Source organism: Octodon degus, unplaced genomic scaffold, assembly GCF_000260255.1.
Source record: "Octodon degus isolate 3935 unplaced genomic scaffold, OctDeg1.0 scaffold00006, whole genome shotgun sequence".
Lineage (NCBI taxonomy): Eukaryota > Metazoa > Chordata > Mammalia > Rodentia > Octodontidae > Octodon > Octodon degus.
In genome coordinates this window covers 31,779,394-31,803,307 of record NW_004524582.1, presented here as the reverse complement: position 1 = coordinate 31,803,307, position 23,914 = coordinate 31,779,394, and the positions used below count along the sequence as shown (strand labels likewise).

At 61.0% G+C, this 23,914-nt stretch overlaps 2 protein-coding genes across 4 annotated transcripts in view; one reads left to right on the top strand and one right to left on the bottom strand.

Annotated features, from left to right (window-relative positions):
• The window catches only part of Dok7 (docking protein 7), a 23,605-nt gene extending 17,553 nt beyond the window's left edge, over positions 1–6,052 (top strand). For 2 of the 3 annotated variants that reach the window (XM_023699942.1, XM_023699947.1), the window contains one exon: positions 1,148–2,920. In XM_023699942.1, the coding sequence (XP_023555710.1) occupies positions 1,148–1,893 (746 nt within the window). In that variant the 3' untranslated portion in view covers positions 1,894–2,920. Of the gene's footprint in view, positions 1–1,147; positions 2,921–4,717; positions 4,765–5,534; positions 5,672–5,837 lie in introns of those variants that run through there. The other variant, XM_004624599.2, reaches the window with a different exon arrangement.
• Positions 6,053–11,772: 5,720 nt separating this feature from the next.
• Lrpap1 (LDL receptor related protein associated protein 1) lies at positions 11,773–23,908 on the bottom strand. Its single transcript, XM_004624680.2, has 8 exons — positions 23,683–23,908; positions 16,739–16,883; positions 16,290–16,414; positions 15,199–15,319; positions 13,913–14,068; positions 13,631–13,713; positions 12,690–12,866; positions 11,773–12,171 (listed from the first exon to the last, which is right to left on the bottom strand). The coding sequence occupies exons 1-8, from the start codon at positions 23,899–23,901 to the stop codon at positions 12,109–12,111; spliced, it is 1,089 nt and encodes a 362-aa protein (XP_004624737.1). The 5' UTR covers positions 23,902–23,908; the 3' UTR covers positions 11,773–12,108.
• Positions 23,909–23,914: the final 6 nt, after the last annotated feature.

Below are 23,914 nucleotides of genomic sequence, written 5' to 3'. Positions count from 1 at the left end.
CATCCATCCATCCATCCATCCATCCATCCATCCATCCATCTGTCCCTCCATTTCTTCATCCATCCATCCATCCATCCATCCATCCATCCATCCATCCATCCGTCCATCCATCCATCTGTCCCTCCATTTCTCCATCCATCCATCCATCCATCCATCCATCCATCCATCCATCCATCCATCCCATCTTCCTTTTCCCACCCTCTCACACATTCATTCTCTCCTAATTCATTTGCCCTCCTGTTCATTCATTCATTTACTCATTCAGTCACTATCACGCAAACCTTTAGTAAATGCTGGTGGGAGGTGCACAATGGGGAGGATGGGTGAGCTGGCTTGGGTTTTCCCCTCCTGCCAGCCAGGTCTATACTCAGAGGGGCAGCAGAACTGCTGGCCAGGAGCTGGCCCTCTTTGGCTGCCATCAGGGGAAGATGGTAGAAGGGGCTGTACCTGGTACATGAGTGCTGTGGCCTGTCTCCCAGGTTGGAGGGCAGGAGCCTTGCTGGCTCTGCCAGTGCTCCATTTTGCGTGTCCCTTGGGGCTCATGGAGGGACAGTGGCCTCTCCCCTCCTGTAAGGTGGCTCCTGAAGTAAGAATTCTCAGGCTTGCAGTAGGCTCTCTGCCTTCCTGGGGTTTGCTGCTGGTATGAAGGCTGAGTAGAGGAAGCCAAGGCAAACATGGATTTCCCACGGGCACAGAGGGTGGTGAGGCCCGCCTACGAGGGTCAGCGGGATGGCCCTGGATTCCAGACCTCTGCTTGTCCTCAGGGCCCTCATGGCCCAGAGCGGAGGGACTCCAGAAGGCAGGCAGGGTGTGTGTTGGGGGGCAGAGAGCCCAGGCCCTGTGCTGGAAGGCAGCTGGCAAGCCTGGATATGGAGCTGAGGTGCAAAGAGGAGGGAACCCAGGGTGCTCACAGCTTCTCAGTGCAGAGAGCAGGAAGCAGGGAGACAGGCCAGTGCAGGCTGCTTCAAGGACACACGCAGGATGGGTGACTGGTAGAAAGCAGGGCTGGGGCCAGGGTAGTGGCCAAGAGGGGCCGTCAGGGACACCAGGTTTCTGCTCCAATGTCTCAGGGAAAGCTGCCACTGAGTGGTGGCTGAGCCCTGAGATACATGGGACTCCACTGCAGCCGAGCTCTCTGTTGCTGTAGGGGACGACCGCAGCCTGTCCAGCTCCTCCTCTGAGGCCAGCCACTCAGACATCAGCGCCAGCAGCCGGCTCACCACGTGGCCTGAGCAGTTCTCGTCCTCAGTCAGCACTTCACAGGAGGGCCTGGGGCTGGCGGCAGCCCAGGCCCCAGGGGAGGCCGTGCTGAGCACCTCGAGACTGCCCCCCAAGCCGCTGAGGCCCCGACAGCTGCAGGAAGTCGGCCGCCAGAGCTCTTCGGACAGTGGCATTGCCACAGGCAGCCACTCCTCCTACTCGGGCAGCTTCTCATCCTATGCAGGCAGCAGCTTGGACATGTGGCAGGCTGCTGAGGACTTTGGCTCGCTGCTCAGCCTGCCACTGCCAGCGGCCGGGGCACCTGAGCCCAGCCTGTGCGCCTGCCCACCCGGGGCAGCCGAGTACCAGGTGCCCACGTCTCGTCGGCCGCACTATGACACGCCCCGCAGCCTGCGCCCAGCACCTGGGGACCAGAGCCTGCCTTCCTGGGGTGGCCCAGACCAGGGCACCACAACAGAGCTGGGAAGCCAGATATCTGGGGGCTGCCCTTCTGGCTGGCTGGGCACGAAACGTCTGGGACAGGCGACAGAGGCCCCAGGCAGTGAGGCCACACAGGCCAGCCCCACCCCTGCTGAGCCCTGGGAAGCCAGCAGCCCCCATGCTGGGCCGCCTCCCGCTTTCTTTTCAGCCTGTCCACTCTGTGGCGGACTCAAGGTAAAGTCTCCTCCCTGAGATGGCCACCCTGGCTGCATTGCTGCCAGGGGCTGGGGTTTTGCCCCTTGGACGGGAGACCAGGGCCCACCGGCCCCTTTGCAGAGGGCTGCTCTGTGTGTGTTTCTGGGACCCACCCCCAGCCAGTGGAGAGGGTCTGGGGTGGGGCAATGACAGAGGGCCCCCATGGAGGACATGATGGCTGCTAGTGGAGGGAATGGTCCAGGGCTGTGTGCTCTGGACAGTTGGGTGCTCAGGCCCAGTTTTTCCAGCTTTGTCTTCTTACCTGAAGGTCAGGCACTGAAGGCTTGCACTGGGGTGCTGGGGCAGAAGCCCCTGCAGGCCGGGCCAGGTCTCAGTGCAGCTCACCCTGGTCCACTGCCCACTTCTAAATGCCCCAAGCCTCCATCTCCTTCCATGAATGGTGAGTCCCAGCAGCAGCCTTGGGTGCCCCAGGTCCAGGGGCCCCTGGCTCGGCAGAGCCCCAGCCACCGTCTGTACCATTGGCTGTGCATGCCTACCCGCAGCACCCACAGTGGGGCTAGGCCTCCTGTCTGTGTGGAGGAAACTGACGCTCAGGAGGCCCCATGATTCGGGGGTCTGCATCCCTGTGACTGGGACCCCACTGCGCCCTCGCACCAGCCTTTTCCTGCAGGGAGGGGTGAAGGTAAAGGGGAATCTTTCCCCAGGCCCAGGCTCGGCCTGCCCAGGGTCCCCTCCACCTCCTCCTGCACCTTCTTGCTGGTACCAGGAAGCTGGTGTCAGGAGTAGTGGAGGAAGTTGGGGCTCGCTGGGCTCCCAGGATACCCAGAGCCTCCAGACCCCCTCCCGGGTCTGTGCTCCTGTGTGGCGCTGCATAGGGCCATTCTCGCCAGCATCAGAGGCTGGCTGTGTCCGGCCCTCCTGTACCCCTGTGGCCCAGTGGCCAACCTGGCCGGGTCCCTGTGAATACCTGGCCTTGCACCTGCACTGTCGACCAACCGTGTCGTTGCTCTGCTCTATTTTTAAAATCTAACAGTTTGTAATACGTTCTCAGACTGGAAATAAAGTTTTCTTTTCATACTGCCGTGTCCTTTCCATGTGGCCAGCCTTCTTACCTCCCTGCCATGGTCCTGCTATGGGGTTGTAACCAGGACTGAGGTCCAGGGCTGCAGCCTAGGCCTGGGGTGTGTGCATGTGTACACATGTGTGTGCATGTGTGTGCATGCGTGTGTGCGCGCGTGTGCCTGGTCAGCGGCATAGGCCCTGGCTCTGGGCCTGGACCTCGTGCTCCCACCTGCCTCTTCTGAGTCCTGGGCAGCTGGGTCAGTTGTCTTCACAGCCACTGGGGCCCAGAGCTCCTACGACACTGTCATGCAGGGAGGGCAGGCTTCAGGCTTGAGCTTGAGCCACATCCCCCCCTTGCTGGCTGAGGGGCCCACAAGTCACAACACCTCTCTGAGCCTCAGTTTCCTCTTCCACATGGGGTGGCCACGGGTCTGATGTGTGCTGGTGGGAGTTGTCCCAGGACAGCTTCCTGTACAAGAAGTAGGGAGCTGACCAGGGCCCCCTTCCTCACAGTCTCTCACCACTGTGCTTCCTGGGGTCGCTATCTGCAGCAGGCAGGAAAGGACACCCAGTTAGGGGTAGGGGAGGAGCCAGGTTGTGGGGTCCTGTGTCCACCCTTGTTCTGGCGGCAGGACCTGGACAGTGGAGGGTCATGGTAACTCACATAATGGGTGAGTCAGGAGAAGGGCCTGGGCCCCACAGCCAGCATGCTCCGTGTCCCTCGGGCCCCTGGAGGCCCGAGGTATGGGGTGGGCTCTTCCAACGTTCTTTATCCAGGGACAGTGGGGACCATGTCCTTCATCCACTCTCTTCCTAGCATGGCCTGATGGCCCGGGCTTGCCGAGTGTCTCAGCCCAGCCTCCGCAGTGCCTCTGTGCTGGCCTGGGTGTGGGGAGCTGGAGGCTGTGTGTGTTTGGGCTGCTCTGTGGCATCCACCCACAACCAGGGGGTGATGCGGCCTGGCACAGTGGGCCTTCCTGCCAGCTGAGGACATTACCCCTGCTGGAGGGCCGTGGGGTAGGCGGGTGGGCGGCTGCCTGTGCAGAGCCCCTCGAGGCCAAGAGGTCCACTGTCTGGTGGGTGTTGGGTGTTTGCCTCATGTCCCACCTGGGTCCTGGTGCCTGCAAGGGCTATGGTGTGGTCAGAATACCTGGCTGGCTTGGGGGTGCCCCACTCTCTTGGGTCCCAGCCTGGGACCCTAAATGGCTCCTCAAACCTGGTCTGGATCAGAGGTGGTGCCACATCCCCTCTCCAGCCTCCCAGGCTCCTACGAGGCCCACCTGCCAGGTTCTCTCACAGGAGCTTGGGGCTCCTGACACCCATGGGCCTGTCACCAAAGTGGACCTAGGGTGTCTATAGACCCAGGAGGGCCAGCTGGCACTGCCTCCCTCCCTGGCCTGCCTGCACACCTCCCCTGAGCTCTTTCCCTACCCAGGCACTGCCCACAGTGGCTGGAAGAGGCCACTGTACACGGTGGTGACTGCCACCCCCTCTGGGCTCCCATGCTTTTTAGAGCAAGGCCACTGTGCAGAGGGCCACAAATACTTTAGGCCTTGACTATGTTGCAGTGGGCCCGCATTCCAACAAAGCCACTGGCAAACGTGCGACAGGAATGAGGCCTTGTGTTCCTGAGTGTGCCCAGCAGCCCAGGTCACACTCAGGCTGCAGGTGCTGAGCTGAGCTCCTGGACACGGCCCGGGTAACGGTGCTGTCCTCAGGCTGCTTTGCCCCGTGGGGGTGCAGGGGCAGTGCAGGGGCCGTGGAGCAGCCGTGCTAACCCGTGTTCTCTTTGGTCTAGGGCGCAGCAGCCTCACCCACAGGACTCGCCCTGGCACATCCAGGTAGGCCCCGCGCTAAGCCTGTCTGTGGTCTGGGCTGAGAGCTGGGCAGTGGGGTGGGCAGTGGGCTCTGGGGCACTTGGTTCCACTCTAGACACCCCCTGCCTGCCCTTTAGCCAATGGATGTCCCACTCCTGGGCCAGTGTGTCCAGGTGTGGGTGAGACAGAGAGGTGGAGTGGTTTAGCCTGTCCCAGTCAGGGGTTGTCAGCATCCTCAGGGGCCAGGGGCCAGGCCCTGTTGTGGGAGGTCATCCTAGGCCCCAGCTAGGCAGATGGAGGAGGACAGCCCATTGCTTTTAGTGTACTGGAAAGGTAGGCAGCCCCACCGATCTGGCTCCCTTGGGCTCTGCCCCAAGGGACCCAGGAGCTTGGGTCTCTGCCTCATTCTTCCCACTGGGAGCAAGTAGGGAATGAGCCCCACCCCAGCCTTGCTGGGAGCAGTAGAAGGGGAGAAGACTGGCTTCCAGTGCACGTGGGCTGTGGGGCCTGAGGGCCTACCTCAGGGACATGCGGGGGTGGGGGGGGAGGCTCCCGGGCAGGGACTGAAGAGCCAGAACCCGCCCTGGGGCTGAGGCTCTGAATTGTGGGACCAAGCATGACTCCCCCTGCTTAGCTGTGTCTCTAGGCCCTCAGGAACTGGGGACAAGGGAGTGACAGGGGCTGGGGGGGGGGGTCTAAGGCCCAAGGGAAGTGCAGGGTGCTAGGAGGGGCTGCAGGAGCTCCTTGCAGACCAGACCAGGGTCAGCACAGCTCTCGACACCTCCTGGGGACTCACAGCCCCTCCCTCACAGGATCTCCAGGGCCGGGGTCTCCCGAGACGCCCACCTACGTGAACATCCCCGTCAGCCCCTCGTCCCGGCAGCAGCTGCACTACATGGGGCTGGACCTCCAGCAGGGCAGCACAGGCATCCGAGGTGGGCATAGGGGCCCTGCCCAGCTGGGGCCCATCTTGCTGTTTGCTTGCCACCCTCTGAGCGTGTTCTGGGGGACCGGGGTGAGGGATGGAGTGTCTCAGGTGGGGCTGGGAAGCAGGGTGGTGGCTCCCAGAGGGCTGCTCCACTCACCCCAGGCTGCCTGCAGGGGCCAGTGCCTCCCGCTATGCACAGATCGACATCACAGCCACAGAGGCGGCACAGCGGGCTGGGGCCCAGCATGCCCAGGAGCGGCTATCCGAGCTGCAGCAGCGCAAGAGGGGCACCCCACAGTGAAGCCCACGCTGGGAGCAGTGACCTCTGGAGGTGTTCTGCCGAGGTTGTGACGGGCGTCCAGCTGCAGGGATGTACCCTTGCCCCCAGTCCCCAGAGGGAGTGCGTGGAAGGCCCTGGGCCACGCAGGCTCCTCCCAGCGAGAGAACCCTGTGCAACCCGGGCTCCTCTTTGCCTGCTGTCCCTGAGAGGGCCCACCCTCAGGTGTTACTTGGGCTGTGGCCACCGGGTGAATCTGGACCACATGTGGAGGCCTAGGGTGCAGCTGCCCTCCCATCTGAGTGACAGGACAGCACAGACCATGCTGCGGCCTAGAGGACTAAGAACCTCCAGACGCAGTGGCAGACTGAGGCAGAGCTGGGCCCTGCCCCACCGTCCACAGCCTCTGCTCCAGGCCTGGGACACACTGCCTGGCTCTAGCCTGGGCCTGTCCTCTCTGCCACTCCAGGGTCCCATCTTGCAGGCCATGGCACCCTGGCCCTGGACTGAGGTGGCGGGGGACAGAAGGCCTGTGGCCCTTGGCAGCACGTGCATGACCTTGCTGTGCTCACCCCTGTGCTGCTCAGGACTGCAGCCAATGCAGGGTGGGAACCGTCATTGTGCATTAGAGCAATGAAGGGCACCTTCCTGAAGGCCTGCGGCTCTCATTCTTGTGTGCTCTGCCCCAGACTTCACCTGACATCTTGCTGCTGAGTTGGGGGGCCCAGGAAGGAGGCATCCTTGGTGATCCAGCTTGGGGTTCCCACCCAAGGCCTTTGTGGGCTTCCCTCCTCACTTAGAGCTGCTGGGGTGTTTTGAGGGGTCAGAGGCTCTGCCCACCTTCACCCCCGTCCCGAGCTCCCCAGCACCCTGTGGGTCTGTGCTGAGCTGCCCACGGGGACCCAGTGCAGCTGAGCCTGCAGTCCTGGTGGAGAGCCCCCTGGCCTCTCCCCCTCCTGAGCAGCTGTGGCCCTGATGAGCAAAGCAGACTGCAGGAGAGGTCAAGGTGCTGAGGGACAGTCACTGCTGGAGACAGCCTGGAGGGACTCTAGACCCCGCTTATGTTCTGAGTGTGGGCAGAGCGTGGCCATTGTGCTTGTCCAGGGGCCAGCCGCCTCTCCAGGTTGTCACAAGGAGGTCCAGGGACATGGACTCCAGCAGAGGGGCACGAGAGTGGGGCCAGGCTGTCTTGGTGGGGACTGCTCTGCTCATTGCAGGCCACTGCCTAGTCCGGTAGCCATGGAGGCGGGGATGTCTCCTCAAAAGCAGAGCCGCTGGGGGGCGGCAGGATCATGTGCATCACCTGTTGGCTCATCTGCAAAGCTGCCGGGCCGTGCAGTACTCCGTATGTGCTGAGGTCTCTGGGACCCTGGCCTTCAGCTCCAGCCTGGGCAGGCCTCCCCTGGCCGGCTGTGTCACCATGTTCTTCTGGCCATGATGCCCACTCGGCTGCCCTCCCATCTCTCCACCTTGATGCTGTGGCCCTGCCTTCCTGGGGTTGGAGCAGGAGCTCAGCCAGGCTCTCTCCCCACGCCTGAGCTACAGGATGACTGTGTGCCCAGGATGGGGAGCTACACACTCAGATCCAAGGAATAAGGCTGTGGCTGGGTGCACCTTGGGGCTCTGAGCGCCTGGACCTCAGGCACCACTAAAGCAAAGATGCCCAAGTGGCTGGTGCTGGGAAGCAGATGTGAGCCTCCTAGAAGCTGCCACCAGGCGGGGACAGTGTAGGAGGGTGGAGCTGCACCTCGCTGATTTGCCTACAGTTTTGCCAAATTCCATGTTTCTAATTGGATGTGCATGTACAGCACCAGAGCGTGGGCAGGTCTCAAAGTTTAGGTGGGTGTCACTTCTGCTACGGGGTGAGTGTACAGTGACAGCTGAGGCTTTATTCCACCTCCCTCTGATGTGAGGCCTTGAACGCTTTTCGAGGTTGTGGACATGTAGGCTTGCCTGACCGTGGGGCTGCTCCCCTTGTAATCTGCATCCTCTACCGTCATCTCCCGCAGCTGAGGAGATGCTGATGTTGGCATCCTTGTCCTCAAGGTCAGCGCCCGCTGCCCCGGGCCCTGCAGTTGCTGTCAACTGTTTTGAGATGTCTGGGTTCTGTTCACAGATCTCTCCAGGGACCCCACACCCTGGCACAGCCTGGCATGGCTGCTAGGTTGGCTCTGACGCTGACCATGGTAGACTCCAGCGATCCCACTGAAGTGTGAGCAAGGTCACGCACGGGTGGTGGGAAAGGACGAGGAATGCACATTTGAAAAATTTCGGTGAAAGGCAGGTGCCATCAATCCCCCTCACAATCCTCCTCCTCGACTGGAACATAGCGCACTGTGTGCTCACTTCCTGGGCCAGCTCTGGAGTCCTCTCCTGCATGACGTTACAAGGTGTGACGAAAAACACGGAAGGGGGCTGCTGCCCAGTGAGCGTCACAGCGCCTGCACCGGGCGGCTGCTGGTGCTTCCCCAAGGTCAAAAGGACTGGGAAAAGGAAGCATCTGGGATGAGTCAGGACACTGAAGCCACGGGGACGGCACGACTGAAAGCACGAGCAAAAGCAGGCTCCAGAAAGCGAGCAGAATGGTGGATCAGTGCGCGCCGGCAGAGAACTTTGAGGGGATTTGTGGCTGTGTCACTTGCTGGAATAAATGCTGAAGGACACAAGCACTCTGCCATCGCGTTCCCTTCCCGGGGCTCTGGTTTTCCCCTGGAGTGCGCTTTTCCCTCTGCTGTCCGTCCCAGTAGGCGGCCAGCTCCTCCACGGGTGCGGAGCTTCCCCCACGCCGCCGCATCACAGCTGCCATACGGCTGGCTTCTGAGTCTTCTAGAAGCATCTGGCGTCCCACACCCAGGTCTGGGCCCCACCGTGCCCCTCTTGGGTTGGGGCCCTTTGTCAGCGGTCCTGTCTTTCTTCATTCATTTTTAAGGAGTGCTTTCTCCAGCTGCAATCGAAAGGGGCCGAATCTGAGGCGGCCACGCTCCAGAACAGCGGCTACCCTCCTCCCCACGGGGGCACGAGGGCAGTCCCGCGCAGCTGATTTCCCGCCAGCACTCAGCGGCCACTGCTGGGCCAGCCGCTGCCCCGTGGCCCAGACTGTGACAGCCATCCTCTCTCCTCAGCCTCCACTGCTCCTAGGCGTTGCAGCTCTCACCAGTGCCCTCCTCACAGTGGCCCCTTTCATTATGAGGCTTCCGTGGCTCGGGCAGCTTCCCCACTCCCGCCTCCTGTGCTCTCTGGGGCCCTACACTTCCATTTCTGAACTTGGTCTCCCGTACTAAGGAGCCAACCCTGGGGTCCCCTGCCTCTAAGCTGCATTCAAAAGTCTCTTTAATAATGTCACCTGCTTTCATCACATACTGGAACAGATTCCCTTGATGAATGCGATCATTGTGTGTACCTAGGCTGTACCAGCCAGCTTCATTAAAAACATTTGAGCTAGGATCTTGCTAAGCTGCCCAGGCTGGCCTTGTACTTGTGATCCTCCCTCAGCTTCTGGAATAGCTTGGATTACAGAGGTCACCATTCCTCTGTGTGTCCACCTCTTCTGTGGCTCTCTGATTTCATTACCTTCTTCCCTGAGCTTACTTTTACTTGCAGCTAAGGCCTTGGGTTCAAAGCTCAGCCCCACACGCGTGCACGCACACAAGACACGTGCACACAGGACCTGCGGCAACCCACCACCAAACCCCCTGCAGGCTTGTCTGGGAAAAATTGAGAAGCAGATACGAAGACGTGTGTAAACACAAAGCTGTTGACAGCAGAGTCCAAGTACAGGAAAGTAAACGTGGCCTGATCTCCAGCCTCACACAGAGCCACCGAGTAGGGACACTGTCAAGCACGAAGGACAAATGGACAGGACCGGGCCTATGCCACGGAATGTCTGAGAACAGGTGTGACACTGAATCAGGAGTTGGCGAGACGGCAACAGAAGGAAGGGCACCGGCACGAGGGCCTGAGGTCTGCAGGCTGCTGGACAGCTAACTTGCTATGAACTGGATGGCAGGATGGAAAGGGGGAGGCTGCAGGGATGCGCACAGAAGGGACCCCACGCTCCCTGCAGCAGCGGGGATGGGCCTGGTCACACACACACACACACACACACACACACACACACACACACACACACAGAGCCCCATGATACTCAAGAGCAGGGAAACCGAGCCAGAGCGCGGAGTCAGAACCTGGCTGCTGGGGGTTGGCTCTGTGGGGTGGGGCTGCATGACAGCTCCCACTGACCGAGTGTGCAGACTCCCTCCTCTCCCTGTGCGCAGGTAAAAGTGCCCCCACTGAGCCCAGCGGCAGCCTGTGTACCAGCGCGGCCATGAGCCAGCCTGCGCCCTGCACCTCGCTGCTGCTGTGGGAACCGTAGCTGCTCTGGGAGTGTGTGCCTTCATTCTCCAAGTAACACACGCAGACCCAGCACCCGTCAGGCCCAGGGGCCAGAAAACGTGCACTCCAGCCCCAGCTACTTCCAAGGCTGGGTGCTAAGGTTTGGACCAAAACGTCCTCCAAAGGCTTGGGTGCCCATGAGGGGCTTCTGGAAGGGACCAGAGCACGGGTGCTGTGCTCCCCAGTGGCCTCATCGTGGATGAGCTCACGGCTGATTGCTGGAAGCAGGGCCTGCCTGGAGGGGACACGGTGCGTGACCTGGCGCAGTGTTCCTCTCCTGTGCCGTCCCCATCTCAGAGCCAGCTGGCCATGGGCTGAGCCAATGGACGCCAGGTATTGTTAGAGCACCTAAAGTAGACTAATACTGTGAGTGCTGCTGGTTATTGCTGGAGTGGAAACTCCAATATCTACCAACAATAGAATAGATGGCAAAGTGTGGTACTGTACATTCACGCTGTGGAAAACCTCACAGCAACAAAACCAGACACTTCCGCTCAGCAACATGGTTGGCACAGAGCATGACAGTGAGAGCTAGACACCACAGACGGACCCTCACCAGCATGGCCCACTGCCAGCCAAGGCAGTGCTGAGCTCCGGTGGAGGGGGCTGCAACAGTGATCAACCCTGCTTCCACCAAGCCTGTGGCTCCCCCAGCACTCGCTCTAGGTGGCTCTGGACTGCACACGTGCTTCGTGTGTGTCCACAAATGCACACCTCACTTCAGTGCATGGCCTCAGCGTCCGCAGGGCGCAGCACAGCCCTGGGCTCCACACTGGAGCTGCTTGTTTCTCATGGCCACACCGAAGGCCAGGAGCTCCTTCTGTGGTCAGCCCCTGCCTGGGGGCCGGCCCTGCACCGATGCCCGGGACTGAGTCCCAGAAGTCCATGCTCTGCACATCGGGGTACATGCTGGGGGACACCCTGGCAGACTTAAGCTGCAGCAGACAGCACGCAGGTGAAGCCACCCACTTCCTGAGTCCCTCAGCTGGAGGACCCCGCCACACCCCACCACCTCTGCCCCAACCGGTGAGCTTCCAGCATGCGGCCGGCATCGTGGTTTCTATTCAGGGACAACAAGCCGCTGGCGTCAGGCACACCTTGGCTTTCGGACATCCAGCTGCTGGCAAACCTAGCGCACCTGGTCCAGCGGCTTCCAGGTCCCACCGCGGGAGCTGTGTTCTGGTCTCCAACCTGCACAAGGCCAGTAGTCCCCTTGGCATCAGAGAAACATCCTGGAGGCCCCTCTCCCCTGCGGCCCAGAAGTCTCCCCAGCCCCTGGAGCTGCAGAGCAGGGCAGGAAGCACCTAAGGGTGCGGGGCTAAGGCAGGCCAGGCTGTGGCACTGGGATGGGTGGGGACTGCAGAGCCCTGGGGACAGCAGGGAGGGTGGCAGGCTAGCTCCAGAAAGGGTGGCTCCAACTATGAGACCAGACAAATGACAATGGTCAGAGACTGTCATGTGTTTACAAGCTCTATGTAACATTTCCAGTGGCAAATTGCAGGGCTGTGACACACACTGTCCAGAGGATTATCACACTCAATGGCAGTTGGACCTCAAGGTCCCCATGGGGTGGTGACAACTGTCTGCTTCAGAGCACAGGAACCACATCAGCCTCAGGTGGGACCAGTTCACAGTCTGAGATGCATGTGACGAGCACATGGAGGGCTCTTCTTGGATGTGGTGCCGTGCCCAGGCCGGCACATCGCAGGGCGTCCACACAGACGACACCAGGAGAGCCTGCGCCCTCTGCTACGGCCCCAGCAGCAGTGCCTGCCTCAGAGCTCGTTGTGCCGCGCCCTGGAGACCCTGCTGGACAGGTCCTGTAGATGTTTCCTCACCTGTAGGCGACGGGGACACTGGTCAGCTAGGGACAACACGGCCAGCACAGCCCCGCTGCTGCCGTCACTACTGCATCCCCACAGAACTCGTCACAATACTATCAGCCAGTGGACAGGAAGGCCACCTGCAGGGGCCCCAGCCACCCCTGGCCATGGGGAACAATGCCCCATCAGCTGAGCCCCAGGGTCAGAGGTCACCAAGGGCAGGACTGGCAGTGAGCCCCAAGCCCCAGCCGCCATCCTGAACATCAGGGCTCAGAGCAGTTGGCCTGGGCACAGCTGGCACCTCAGTGGGCCCTGCTGGGATGTCCCCTGGGGTCCTTGGTGTCCCGTGACGTTGGGTTGGAGGTGATGCCTCTCCCTTCCCCTGCAGACACCCACAGCTGGGGGACATGAGGCCTCCAAGCACTTGGCAGCCAGCCCCTGGCCCAGCCACTGCCCTAGGGGTAGCGACGCGGCTGCTGTGAGTGCGGTACTCCTCTGCAGAACACCCTGCCCAGGCCCAGCCTGGGGCCCACCTTGTAGCCCAGCTCCTTGGTCTTCTCCTCCAGCAGCGCGTACTTCTCCCTGTTGCGGCTGACGTGCTCCTGGTCGCCCACACGTTCCACATGCCTCAGCTTCTCGTGCGAGATTTCCAGCTGCTTCTGGTAGTGGTTGTGCTTCTCAATCTTGGCCTCGAAGTGCTTGAGCTCCTCCTGGAAGGTGCCTGGCACCTCAGTCTCCTTCACACAGCCTCTGGGGCCCAGGCCCGTGCCCCCAGCTGGTGGCCCTGGAGGACCGTTGTGCACACCCTGGGCACCCAGGCCGCCCCTTTCTTCTTGCCGCATTCACCCACGCTGGCCGCTGGCTGGGACCGGGAGTTGCACCCCTACCATGTGGCTTCCATCCTGGCCCTGGCCCTCGTGCAGGACGACTGCAGGCTCTAGGGTACCCATGGCGACCTCTGACCCCCCCACCTAGACATGAGCCCAGCTCCTGGCATCACCCCGGCCCACCTCAGGAGGCTGCTGCCACCCATCGGCCTCTCAGCCCCAGCCCACGTGAGTGCTCACATGGCACACAGTGTCTAGGCCACAGGGGAGCCCCGCCCCCTCCTTCCGGCTGAGGCCCCTTCCAGAGCACAGAGGCTCCAGCTCCACGGGCCAGCCGAGGCCCACTTAGCTCCCAAGCGAGGCAGTGGCCATGGACCTCACTGCTCCTCTCCTCACCCGAGGGCTGCTGCTTCTCACAGGCTCCCGCTGAGCCCCTGCCCCTGTCTTGGCAGTCGCCAAGGCTGCACCCAGCTGGGATGGTACATGGGCCCAGTCTGTCCCACTGGGCTGTGCTCAGGGTGCCCTGGGGTCAGAGGCTGGCAGAGAAGGGCGAAGGGTCAGGATGACCGCAGGGGCTGTGTGGCTGAGATGGTGGCATCTGTGCCACCCTGGAGACTGGCAGGGGACAGTGCCCCGCAGCTTCTTACCCGGAAGGACTCCAGCTCCTTCTCAGTGAAGTTGGCAGTCTGGGCCAGGTCCCACAGGTCAATCACCCGGGGCTCCTCGAACTCTGTGAAAGAGTGGGTGCGAGCAGGTGAGGGAATAACCAGGTCCTGGAACACAGGGGCGGCTGCGTCAGCCTGGGCACCAGACACGAGGGTTGAAGGAGGTGGAGGGATGAAGGACAAAAGCCAAGGAGGTAAAGGGGGCACATCCCAGGGAAGCTGCCACCTGGGTGGCTGTGGGGTTGGGGGCTAGGAGTGGCTCACCTGCGCTGGGGCCGTAGCCCTGGTGGCTGACCTTCCGCAGGCGGTCCAGGCCCTGGTTGATGCTGCGTAGTTTCTCCTTGAGCTCACTGTGCTTGCTGGACAGGATGTCGCCCTTGTGGCTCAGGTCCACGGGGCCAATGGCATTGTTGTAGGCCTCTGCGGACACGGACAGAGCCTGGTGAGGACCCCAGCCCACACAGGACCCATGGCACCAAGGCCACCAGAGCCCCTCTGAGTGCAGCCTCAGACTACAATCTGAGAGTCTCAAAGCCCTCCTGAAAACCACATGGTAGGCCCTGGGAGGTGGGGAAGTGGCCAAGGATGGAGGATAAAGAGCTGAGGCTGACGGGATGAAAACCACCACCACGTGTGATGCGCCTGTACCAGCGTCCTGAAAACGTCTTTGTTCCCTATCACTGGCACCCTTTAAGGAAGGAGCTGCTGAGCGCACCTACAACCCTGTCAGCACTCTGCTGCAGTGAATCCAATCAGGGCCTGTATTTTAGTCAAAAAATCCAACCTTCTCCTTGAGCTGGGGAGATAGCTCAGGGGCATAAGCACGAGCCTGGCAAGGGCAAGGTCCCGAATTTGATCCCTGGTACCGCAAAACAAAAAAACCCAATCCTCTCCTCCAAGTGTCTCCCTCAGTCCCCTCTACAGCTGCTGGACAGGGATGGCTGGCCTCCAACACAAGTCAGCATGTGACAGGCACACCATGCCCAGGCACAGTGACACTGCAGAGGCCATGTCCAGGAGCCACACCCCAGGTCTGTGGTCCCCAGTGTCACCATGAAGCTCAGGAGCAAGGGTGTCCTCGGGGCCTACAGATGGCCCCTCGTCCCTTCCTTTCTGGCACTGCTTCCAGCCAACACGCACTGAGCAACTCTGTTCGCCCACGCCCCTCCACCATGGCGTCTGCCTCGGAGCAGCTGACCACGGACGGAATCCCTTGAGACTGTGAGCCAGCTCACCGCCCTTGAAATGTGGGCGCTAGGACCTGTGCCCAGAGATGGGAAAGCTGGCTGATCCACCCGCTTCCGCACTCAGATGCTCTCAGGGCCCTCCACTGGGGAGGAGGCCACACAGCCAGCCAGCAGGGACACTCGGTGTGTGGAGGTACTTCCCGACGGTGAGCAGAGCCGAGTCCCCAGTGCAGTGTCCTGAGGACCACGTGCACCTGCGTGACGCCTAGGGGTGCCTTTCCCAAGCACGGAACCAGGAACTGGAAGGAAGGCCACGGGGCCCACCGGCAGGGCCTGCTACAGCTCGCTGCCTGCCTGGCGCACCTTCCGTCCTGCTCAGCGTGTCCAGCAGCACGTTGTACTCGTCGACCTTGTCTTTGTGGTGCAGGAATTCCCGCCACAGCTTGTCCAACTCTTCAGTCGAGAACTTCCCTGAGGTCTTTGCCTGAGAGGGAGGGCAATGGGCTGAGTGCCCCGGAGCTGCCACCTGCTCAAAGGGCAGCCTGGGCCCCGCCAGGCAAGCATCCTAGGGACGGGCAAGACCTTGGCAGAGTGCAATGTGAGGTCCTGCGTGCCTCTCACATAGTCTCTGACCCGGGGAAAGTGCAAGCCCGGTGAGGTGCCCAGACTTGTAGGAGGCCGGGTGTGGTGGTGAGGACAGCAGGCCAGCTCCCCTGGGGACGTCCGGCAGCCCACACCACCCCACCTGCCCAGCTCACTCTGCACCTCCTCGCCCTCCTGACTCGCTTGCTACCACAGGACCTCGGCTAGACAGAATCCTGACTTGCGGGCCCGCGGCCGTCTGTGCCAGGCATGCTGCCCCGCCCAGATGTCTGCCACCCAAAGGAAACAGCTGGGAGGCCCAGTACCCCTCCCCCTCCCAGGCACAGCAACCACAGAGACTGCCAGACAGGCAGGCAGGCAGGCACTCCCTGCCGAGGGTGCCTTTCCTGCTATCAGATACAGGGGAAGAACACAGCCACACCTGGGCCATGGCTCAGGAAATTCACTGAGGCCCACTACAAGTCTTTTTCCCGTGGTGTCCTGGTGATTCAGCCCAGGGTCTTGCACTTCCTACACTCCCAGCATTCAATCACTCTTTAAACATGTTTTTGAGACAGGTTCTTGCTAAGTTATCTAGGATGGGCGTGAGCTTGTGATCCTCCTTCGGCCCCCTAAGTGCTAGGATTACAGGCACCCACAGGTAGTTCTACGTATATTCTTAGTATCTGCAGCTCTACCATCTATAAACTGAACTCAATTCCTCGTGGAAGAGAGCAGGAATATTCCAAGCAAGAAGGCAGGACGGTTAACAGGAGACAGCAACCACAGATGCCCGCATGCACCCGAGATGCCCCCGGCCATGCCTCTGCCCCGACACCCTCAGGACAAGGTCCAGAAGGGGACCGAGGTACCTTGTGCCACAGCTTCTCCAGCCGAGGGTCGCCCAGCCCGTCGTCCTGGGCGTCATTGGCCAGCGCATTGCTGTGTACCGCCTGAGCATCCTTCCTCCCGTCCAGCCCGTACCTGGCCAGGAGGACTGTGGGGAGTGGCCGGTGAGCCATGGTGGCAGCTCTGGGGCATGAGGCACTTTGCTCCCCGCCTTCCAGAACCTTCCCCTAGCCCACACAGGTCTAGTGGGATTGAGCCTGCACCCCAGGAGCGCTGCCTGGCAGACTGTGTCCCAGGCCAGCTGCGTGGGCCAGTGCGTGAGGACAGGAAGCCAGATGCCCGATCCCACTGTCACCGCAGGACAGGTCGGCAGTGCTAGCAGCTCAGCTCAGGGGAGGCCCCCAACCCCACATCACCCCTAAGAAGTCAGCGTCAGAGGCCGCACAGCTGCCCCCGACGCGTCAAGGCGCACCGTTGAGATTGCGGATGAGCTGGGCCTCCTTCTCCCCGTCCTCATCCAGCCCTTCCACCTTCAGCTTCTTCCAGTTGAGTTCATCTCTTTCTTGCATCTTCAGGTCAGCGTGCAGCTCAGCCAGCCTCACGGGGGAGAGATGCAGCTGCCGAGGAGGAGGACAGAGCATGTGGCTACTGGCCAGGTAACCCACGGACATGGCCGAGACTGGCCTGGTGCACAGTGGCCACCAAGAGCTCCTGGGCGACCAGGAGGAGACGGGGTTGGGTCACCCACAAGACAACGGGAAATCCCTCATGTATTCATGGATGAGCTCTCCGGGACACAGACCCCAGAAGCCACGAAGTGTGATCTGGAGATGGCTCTCTGTGTGGCGGCCATCGTGGCTGGGGGGTGATCCACCTCTGCACACGGGCACCTGGTGACCTTACCAGGAGAGTGAGGGGGGAAGGCACAGGACAGAAGACAGGTGTGGGGAGGAAGGGAGTGCCAAGGGAGCAGGCCCAGAGGGCGGGAGGTGAGCAACAGGAAACAGCAGGTGAAACTTCTCCTCTGTGGGGTTGGGACGGAGCCCAGGGCCTGGTGCATGCCAGGCAGGGGCACTACTACCAAGCCACAGCCCAGGCTCCAAGTGAAATCCTATCCCAAACCAAAGCCACCCAGAGCCGTGGCTGCCCTAGGGTTCTGGCCAGACCCAGCAGTGTGGGTGGCAGGCTGCACACCAGACACTGGAGCTCAGCCCAGCAAAGGGAAGACAACACGGATGGCCACGTGTCCTGCAAAAGTCCTGGAATTGCTGTCCCTGTGACCCATAGAGCCCTCCTCCAAATACCTTGCCTTGGAACCAAGACACTCCAGACAGGAACCAGGCCCCTCCAAGCAGGAAGGATCCACCTCTCACCTGGGCCCACCTGTGCTGCCAGGTTGGGGTCAGTTCCTTCTCAGTTATCCTGCCCCAGCCAACCCCAGGCCACTGGACCCTACTCAGTGGCACCCAGCCAGAGGAAGGCCGGCCTTGGGCTAGGTGGTACACGCCCATCATTCCAGCACTCTGGGAGCTGACACAGGAGAGTCCCCCATTCAGCTCAGTGACCTAGCAAAACTCTGTCTCAGAGTTTAAAAAAAAAAAAAAAAAGGCTGAGGATCCAGCTCAGTAAAAAGGCCTTACTGCATCCCCAGGACAGGAAGGAAGGAAAGGAGGGAGGGAGGGAGAGGGGAGGGAAGGTGGGAGGGGAGGGAAGGAGGGAGGGGAGGGAAGGAGGGAGGGGGGAAAGAGACAGACAGAGGTGACATTTTGTGGTCGTCTTCTAAGGCCTGACAAGTGTTGCCACCCTGACGACAGATTGGAGTGGCGAGAAGGCAGCAGAGGGAGAGATGCAGGCCATAGCATTGTCAACTCTGGCTTTCGGTTCTGACCAGCTACTGACAAGCTACAGCCTGGGTGAAGCCCAGAGTGTCACTGTGTCACTCCAGGGCTCACAGAGGCATGGCGCTGTGGGTAGCCAGGGGCAAAGCTGCACAGCACCCCCTGGTGCTGCCAGCGTGGTGACGAACTCTGGGAAGTCCAGCAGCAGAGGCCCCAGCGTGGCAGGGGCCCTCAGCTCCCAGACGCGCCCGAACCCAGCCGTCCCCATTCTGAGGCCACACCGCTCGGCCAAAGCCACGCTTCCTGGGTCCCTAGGACGCCAGCTGCAGGGGCGCTGCCCAGACCGAGCCCACCTCCGCGCTGGTCTGCATCCACTGTTCGATACAACACTGCTCTCCCTTAGGGGAGCACCATGCCACCTCCCGCAGGTGCTTTCCATGTAAACTGATAGGTTCTGGCCCTAGTACGAACTGTTGAATTATTATGGTAGTCATCTAATATAACTGAAACTCCTACAAGAAGTTTATCTTCCTAGAGACCCCTTCTCCCTTCTGCTCTAGCCCAGCACAGGGTGCAATTTCCTTTCACCTTTCCCACCGCAGCAGGGAGGACCCCAGCCAGCTCCCCAGCTGTTTCTACACATCCCCCTCCAACCCCACCCCGGCAAAGCCCATAAAAGCCTCAGCTTTCTGTCTCAGGCCAGAGGATCGCTCTGCCCCACTTGCCCTGGATCTTCCCCGAGTCTTAGGAGTTAATAAAGGCTTCTTTTATCTCTCCACTGCGCTGCTGAAAACTCCATCATGAACAACAGAAGCACAAATGCTAAGCAGGCTCTGCATGCGGCTGTCGAGCCCAGTACAGGAGGCCTTTCCTGCCTCACACCCACCCCAGGACCCCTGCCCTCCCATGTCACCAGCACGCTGGGGTCCATCGCCCTGACCTGCCCACACCCAGACCAGGCCCAGCCCTGACCACTAAGGGCCTGAACAAAATCCACAACCAGGCAGGGCACTTGCCATGTGCCCTGTCCTCAGCTAAGCACGGACCCTTGGTGCCCAGCCAGGCGGAACGGGCTCAGGCGAGCTCCCACGGTAAGGTCACCGCCAGCAGGCCCCACAGGCAGTGGCTGGCAGGGTGCTCATCCTCCAGGTGCTTCTCTGGCCTCTCCTCGCCCACCACAGCTCAGCCCCACCTCCTGGTACAGACCTCCTGGGGACCCGGCTCCAGGCTCCTGGGCTGAACTGGTCAGGTGGCCCCGACACGCCCTCACTGGGGCTACCCCCAACCCAGGACACTCATCTGCAGAGCTCTCAGGAGCCCTGGGCGGGCCCAGAATGATGCCGCCACACCTGTCTCCACTGGGGATGCCCTGAAGGCAGGGACCAGGCCTTGGGCAGCGGGTAGAGTTGAGTCAGGAAGCACGAGCCTCCAGACACATCCTGCCTGCCAGCAGGAAGCCCAGCAACCTGCTTCGGGGTGCTGAGACCCAGAGCACCCAACCTGCTTCCCACGGGCAGGTGCTGGCTGCCTAGCCCGAGGACACCCTGAGGACCCTGGGCCTCAGACAAGCCCTGCCTCACAGTCCTTCCTCCAGGCTCAAGCTCGCGTGCTCCCCCAGGACCTGTGGCCTCCACTCTCCCTCACCCTGACCACCTGACCCTCTGTTCCCCTTTCCTCTCCCCAGGGCCCGGGGCAACCTGGGCAACACAGGAAGGAGCCTCCTGAACTGCTGAAACGACGCCATAAGCATGTGCCACCATCCTGTCTCCCACACCACCAACCCTGCGATCCCCGGCCATGGGGTCCACACTGCACACCACGCCCCACATCTGTTCACCGTCCATGACGAGCACTCAGAGCTGAGGGTCAGCAGCTGCCAGCCGCACGCAGCAGGGAGGACAAGCAGGTTCACATACTCACACACTCAGACACACCTGCCGCTAACTGGTTGGCTACTACAGGGTGACAGAAGCATCACCAAAGACGCACGCACAAGGAAGACAGAAGCATCACCAAAGACGCACGCACAAGGAGGAAAGCCTCCCAAGCAGCTGAGGAGCCAGCGCAATGGCTCCCAGCCCCTTGAGGCACAGCCCCAGGAAAGCCAGGCCCAGCACAAGCCATTAGAGGGTGCTGAGCTCCACTGGGGAGGACCAGCTGACGTGGCCCACACGAGCCCTGGACCAGGACCACCATGGCCTGCCTGGGGGTGCTGGCTCTGACTTGCTGGCCAGGACATCATGGACCATGGCATCTCATCTGTCTTCTCCCCCTTGAGTGCCTGTCCCCTGAGCTCCCAGGACCACAGCCAAGGGTGCTGCCCTGCCCCGGGGCTGCTGGGGGCTTCGGCCTGCCTGGCCAGTGGGAGACGCCATGCAGGGGCAGGATGTCGTGGTTGTCCCTCGGCTAGCCTTCCCTCAGTCTGGAGTGTGATGTCCAGCCCTTCTAGGCGCACAGGAACAGGAACTTCGCACACAGTCACAGGGATGGGCACTGCGCTCCAGCTGCATGCCTTATCTCGAGGACACGCTGCTTCACCCTTCCAGTCAGCAACAAACTCTGAGCCAGGTGCGCTGGCACATGCCCATAATCCCAGTTCTCTGGAGGCTGAGGCAGAAGGGTGGTGACTCAAAGCCAGCCTAGGAAGTTCAGCAATGCTGGGTGGGTCTCACAAACAAAAAAGCAGAGCTGGAGGTGTAGCTCGGCTACAAATCTAGCATGTGTGAGACCCGGGTTTCACCCCTTGTACTGGGGAAAAAGGAAAAGAAAAAAAAAGAAAGTCTAGCTCCCAGGGTCCCAGGCCGAGGGTGAGAGGAACTTGGCCCTGACGGCTGCAGCAGTGTCATGGGGACCTGAGGATCCCGTTCCCTTCGCTGTCACCCTAACACACAGCAGCTTGAGAAAGAGAAGCCTCCATGAGGTCTTCAGATGCAGGTGGCAGCTGACACCAAGACACACTCACTCCCCTGGCCCCTCAGGCCTGTGATTGTGACACACTGGACGAGCCACATGAACATGAACAGAGGAGGTTCAGGAAGAAACCCTATGTGGTTCACAGCTCAACTAAGCACCTAGGACAGGAAGGGGGTGCAGCGCTGGGGTGGAAGGGCTGGGGGGCTGAAGCAATCAGGTCTTCCGCAGTCCTCACCCCCCTCCCCGAGGTATAGACTCAAGGCTGGTCTCACCCCTCAAGGGGGTTGGAAAGTAAAGGGGCAGCAAATTCCTGTGCTGCACTTTCTCTTTGACCCCACATAGGATGACAGATTGCCGAAAACAAAGATAAGCTTCATGTTTTTGCAAAGCCCTCCCAGCAGGTGAAAGGAGATGCGAAGGTTGAGGGCATGGGTTCCCGGCATGCACCCGTGCACCTCTGCACCATGGTTCTTTTCAGAAAGGGCCTCCCTTGTGTTTGTTACAACTGCCTAAAGCAGCAAGTGGGGGTACGGGGGACCAGGAAGCAGCTTGAGCCACTGCTCAGCTAACAGTGCTCTGCCTCTTGCCTCTGCTGGCTGATCATGGTGCCCTTGCCTCTGGTCCACCCCAGGACCCGGGCGAAGCATAGATATTCTGGGTGAAGGGAAACCACTCAGTGAGGTGGGACACAGCCCCTGCCCCCAGGCTGCCACATCTGGACGGAAAGCCAGCCAAAGCAAGCGCATCCTCAAGAACCAGGCTCTTGGGGCTGAGGAGATAGCTCAGTGGAATAAGCACTTGCCTGGCAAGCTCAGGGGCCTGAGTTCAATCCCGCGTTCCGCCAAAAAAAAAAAACAACAACAAAACAAACCAGGCTCGGGGGCCTGGCCCTAGCTCAGTCTTTAAGTGGCTGCTTCCACAAAGCTGTCAGCCTCAGGTTCCTGGAGTTCGAACCTCACAACTCTCCCGCTGGCCAAAAGTGCCCTGAAGGCATTCGAGGAAGAAAAAAAAAAAAAAAAAAACAAAACCCTTATTCCATTTCCAAACCAGGCTCTCTGCAAATCAGACGGAGCTGCTGCAACACCCTAACACAGAAGCCCATCTCGGGGCAACCTATCTGCCCAGCAAAAAAGGCTCGAGGGGCTGGAAAGGCCACAGAGCTGCAGGGCCAGGACAGCAGACACCTAGCAGTGACTGCGAACAGTGGAGATTGGGAGAAATGTGACTGGACAGCACAGGATCCCAGGCACAGTGGGAGGGCAGGAGACCTTCCAGGAGGTCTGGGGAACTCACGCAGGCAGGGGGCCTGGGGCTGGCCCCTGACAGCAAACCTGAACCTGATAGCCCCTGAACCCTAGACTAGTATCTTTCTGCTGCGTGGAGGCTCTGCCCCCTTTCCCAGGAAGCCACCCTGCCTCTCCTGTCCAGCTAAGGCCTGCACACAGGGCCACCCCAGCAGCACCACTCAAGTAACACTGCTCCCTACACACTGCTCCCTACCCAGTATCCCTGCCCAGCCTCCCCCTCTTCTTCTTTTTTTAAAAAAATGTATTTATTTGTGTGTGTGTGTGTGTGTGTGTGTGTGTGGCCAGCTCAGCCCACCAGGGGGTGGGGCTGGCTGGCATGACCGCGGTCCTTGTGCTTTGCTAAGCTTGTTCTAAGTAAGTGCTTTAGACCACTGGGCCATCTCACCAACCCCACCTCTTCTTCTAAGGTCAAAGTTTCCCCACTTCTGTCTTCTGAAACTGGCCTTAGTTTGCAAATTATTTACTCAGAAACTCTGGAAGGGCAAGCTGGAGTACTTCAGGGAAGAGCTAATCTCCCTGCACTTTAGAGATGAAGCGATAAGGCCCAGAGATAGGTCACAGTCTAAATCCCCATTTCCCAAAAGAAGAGCCTAGCCACTGCGTTCCAGAGCAGCTGACCCAGGTCACCAGTTAGGACTGGTTCAGCCCCCTGGCTGACTTGGAGGATGTCCTTTTACCCCTGGGCCTCCTAATCTTCACCTCCAAAAGGAAGACACTGGTTTTCGGCATTCCCTTGGCCTTGCATTCTAACTAGCCCCTCCACCACTACTTAATGGATTACCCTGCCTCTCCTGTCCAAGGCTGTGTTCCCCCTGCCGGCTAAGGCCTGCACACGGGGCCACCCAGAGGCACCACTGAAGTGACACTGCTTCCCACCCAGTATCCCTGCCCGGCCTCCCCCATCTCCTTTTTAGGTCAGTTTCCTCCTGTTACCCCCCACACCCTGGGCTTCTGGGACTTCTGCCTGTGCCCCAAATCACCTGTCCTTGTTTCTCCACAGCGCGGGCAAGGCAGTCCTCCGCCTGGCTGTGGACCGTGGGTGCCGGGCAGCGCGGGCCAGGCCCCGCGCAGGGCTCAGCCCTGGTCTGGGCGTCCCTGATGCTTCGACAAGCCCCGCCTCCCTCTGACCCCGCTCAGCGCAGGTGACGGCGGGGATGCGCACGCGACACCCAGAGGACCGGGGGTCTGGGCTGAGGCGGGGACAGCCCACGCCCCTGCCACCTGCCCCTCGAGAGCAAGCCCCGGACGCCCCCAGTCCAGGACCCCCGGCCTCCCCGGCCTCGCCCGCGCCCCCCTCCAGCAGGATCCGCCCGCCCTCGGCCCCGGCCAGCGCCCGGCCGCGCTCGCCGCCCCCTCACCCGCCGGGCCTTCTCCCACAGCTGGTTCAGCTTCTCCATGCGGAATTCCTCCCCAGGCTCGCGCGGCGCGGGCGGCGGCGGCTCGTTCTTCTCCCGCGAGTACTTGCCGCCGTGGCTCGCCGCGGGCCGGGGCCCGAGCAGCAGCAGCAGCAGCAGCAGCAGCGGCGACGGCGGCAGCGGAGCCCTGGGCGTCCGGACACCCACCCAGCGCAGCGCCATCTTGCTCTGCCGC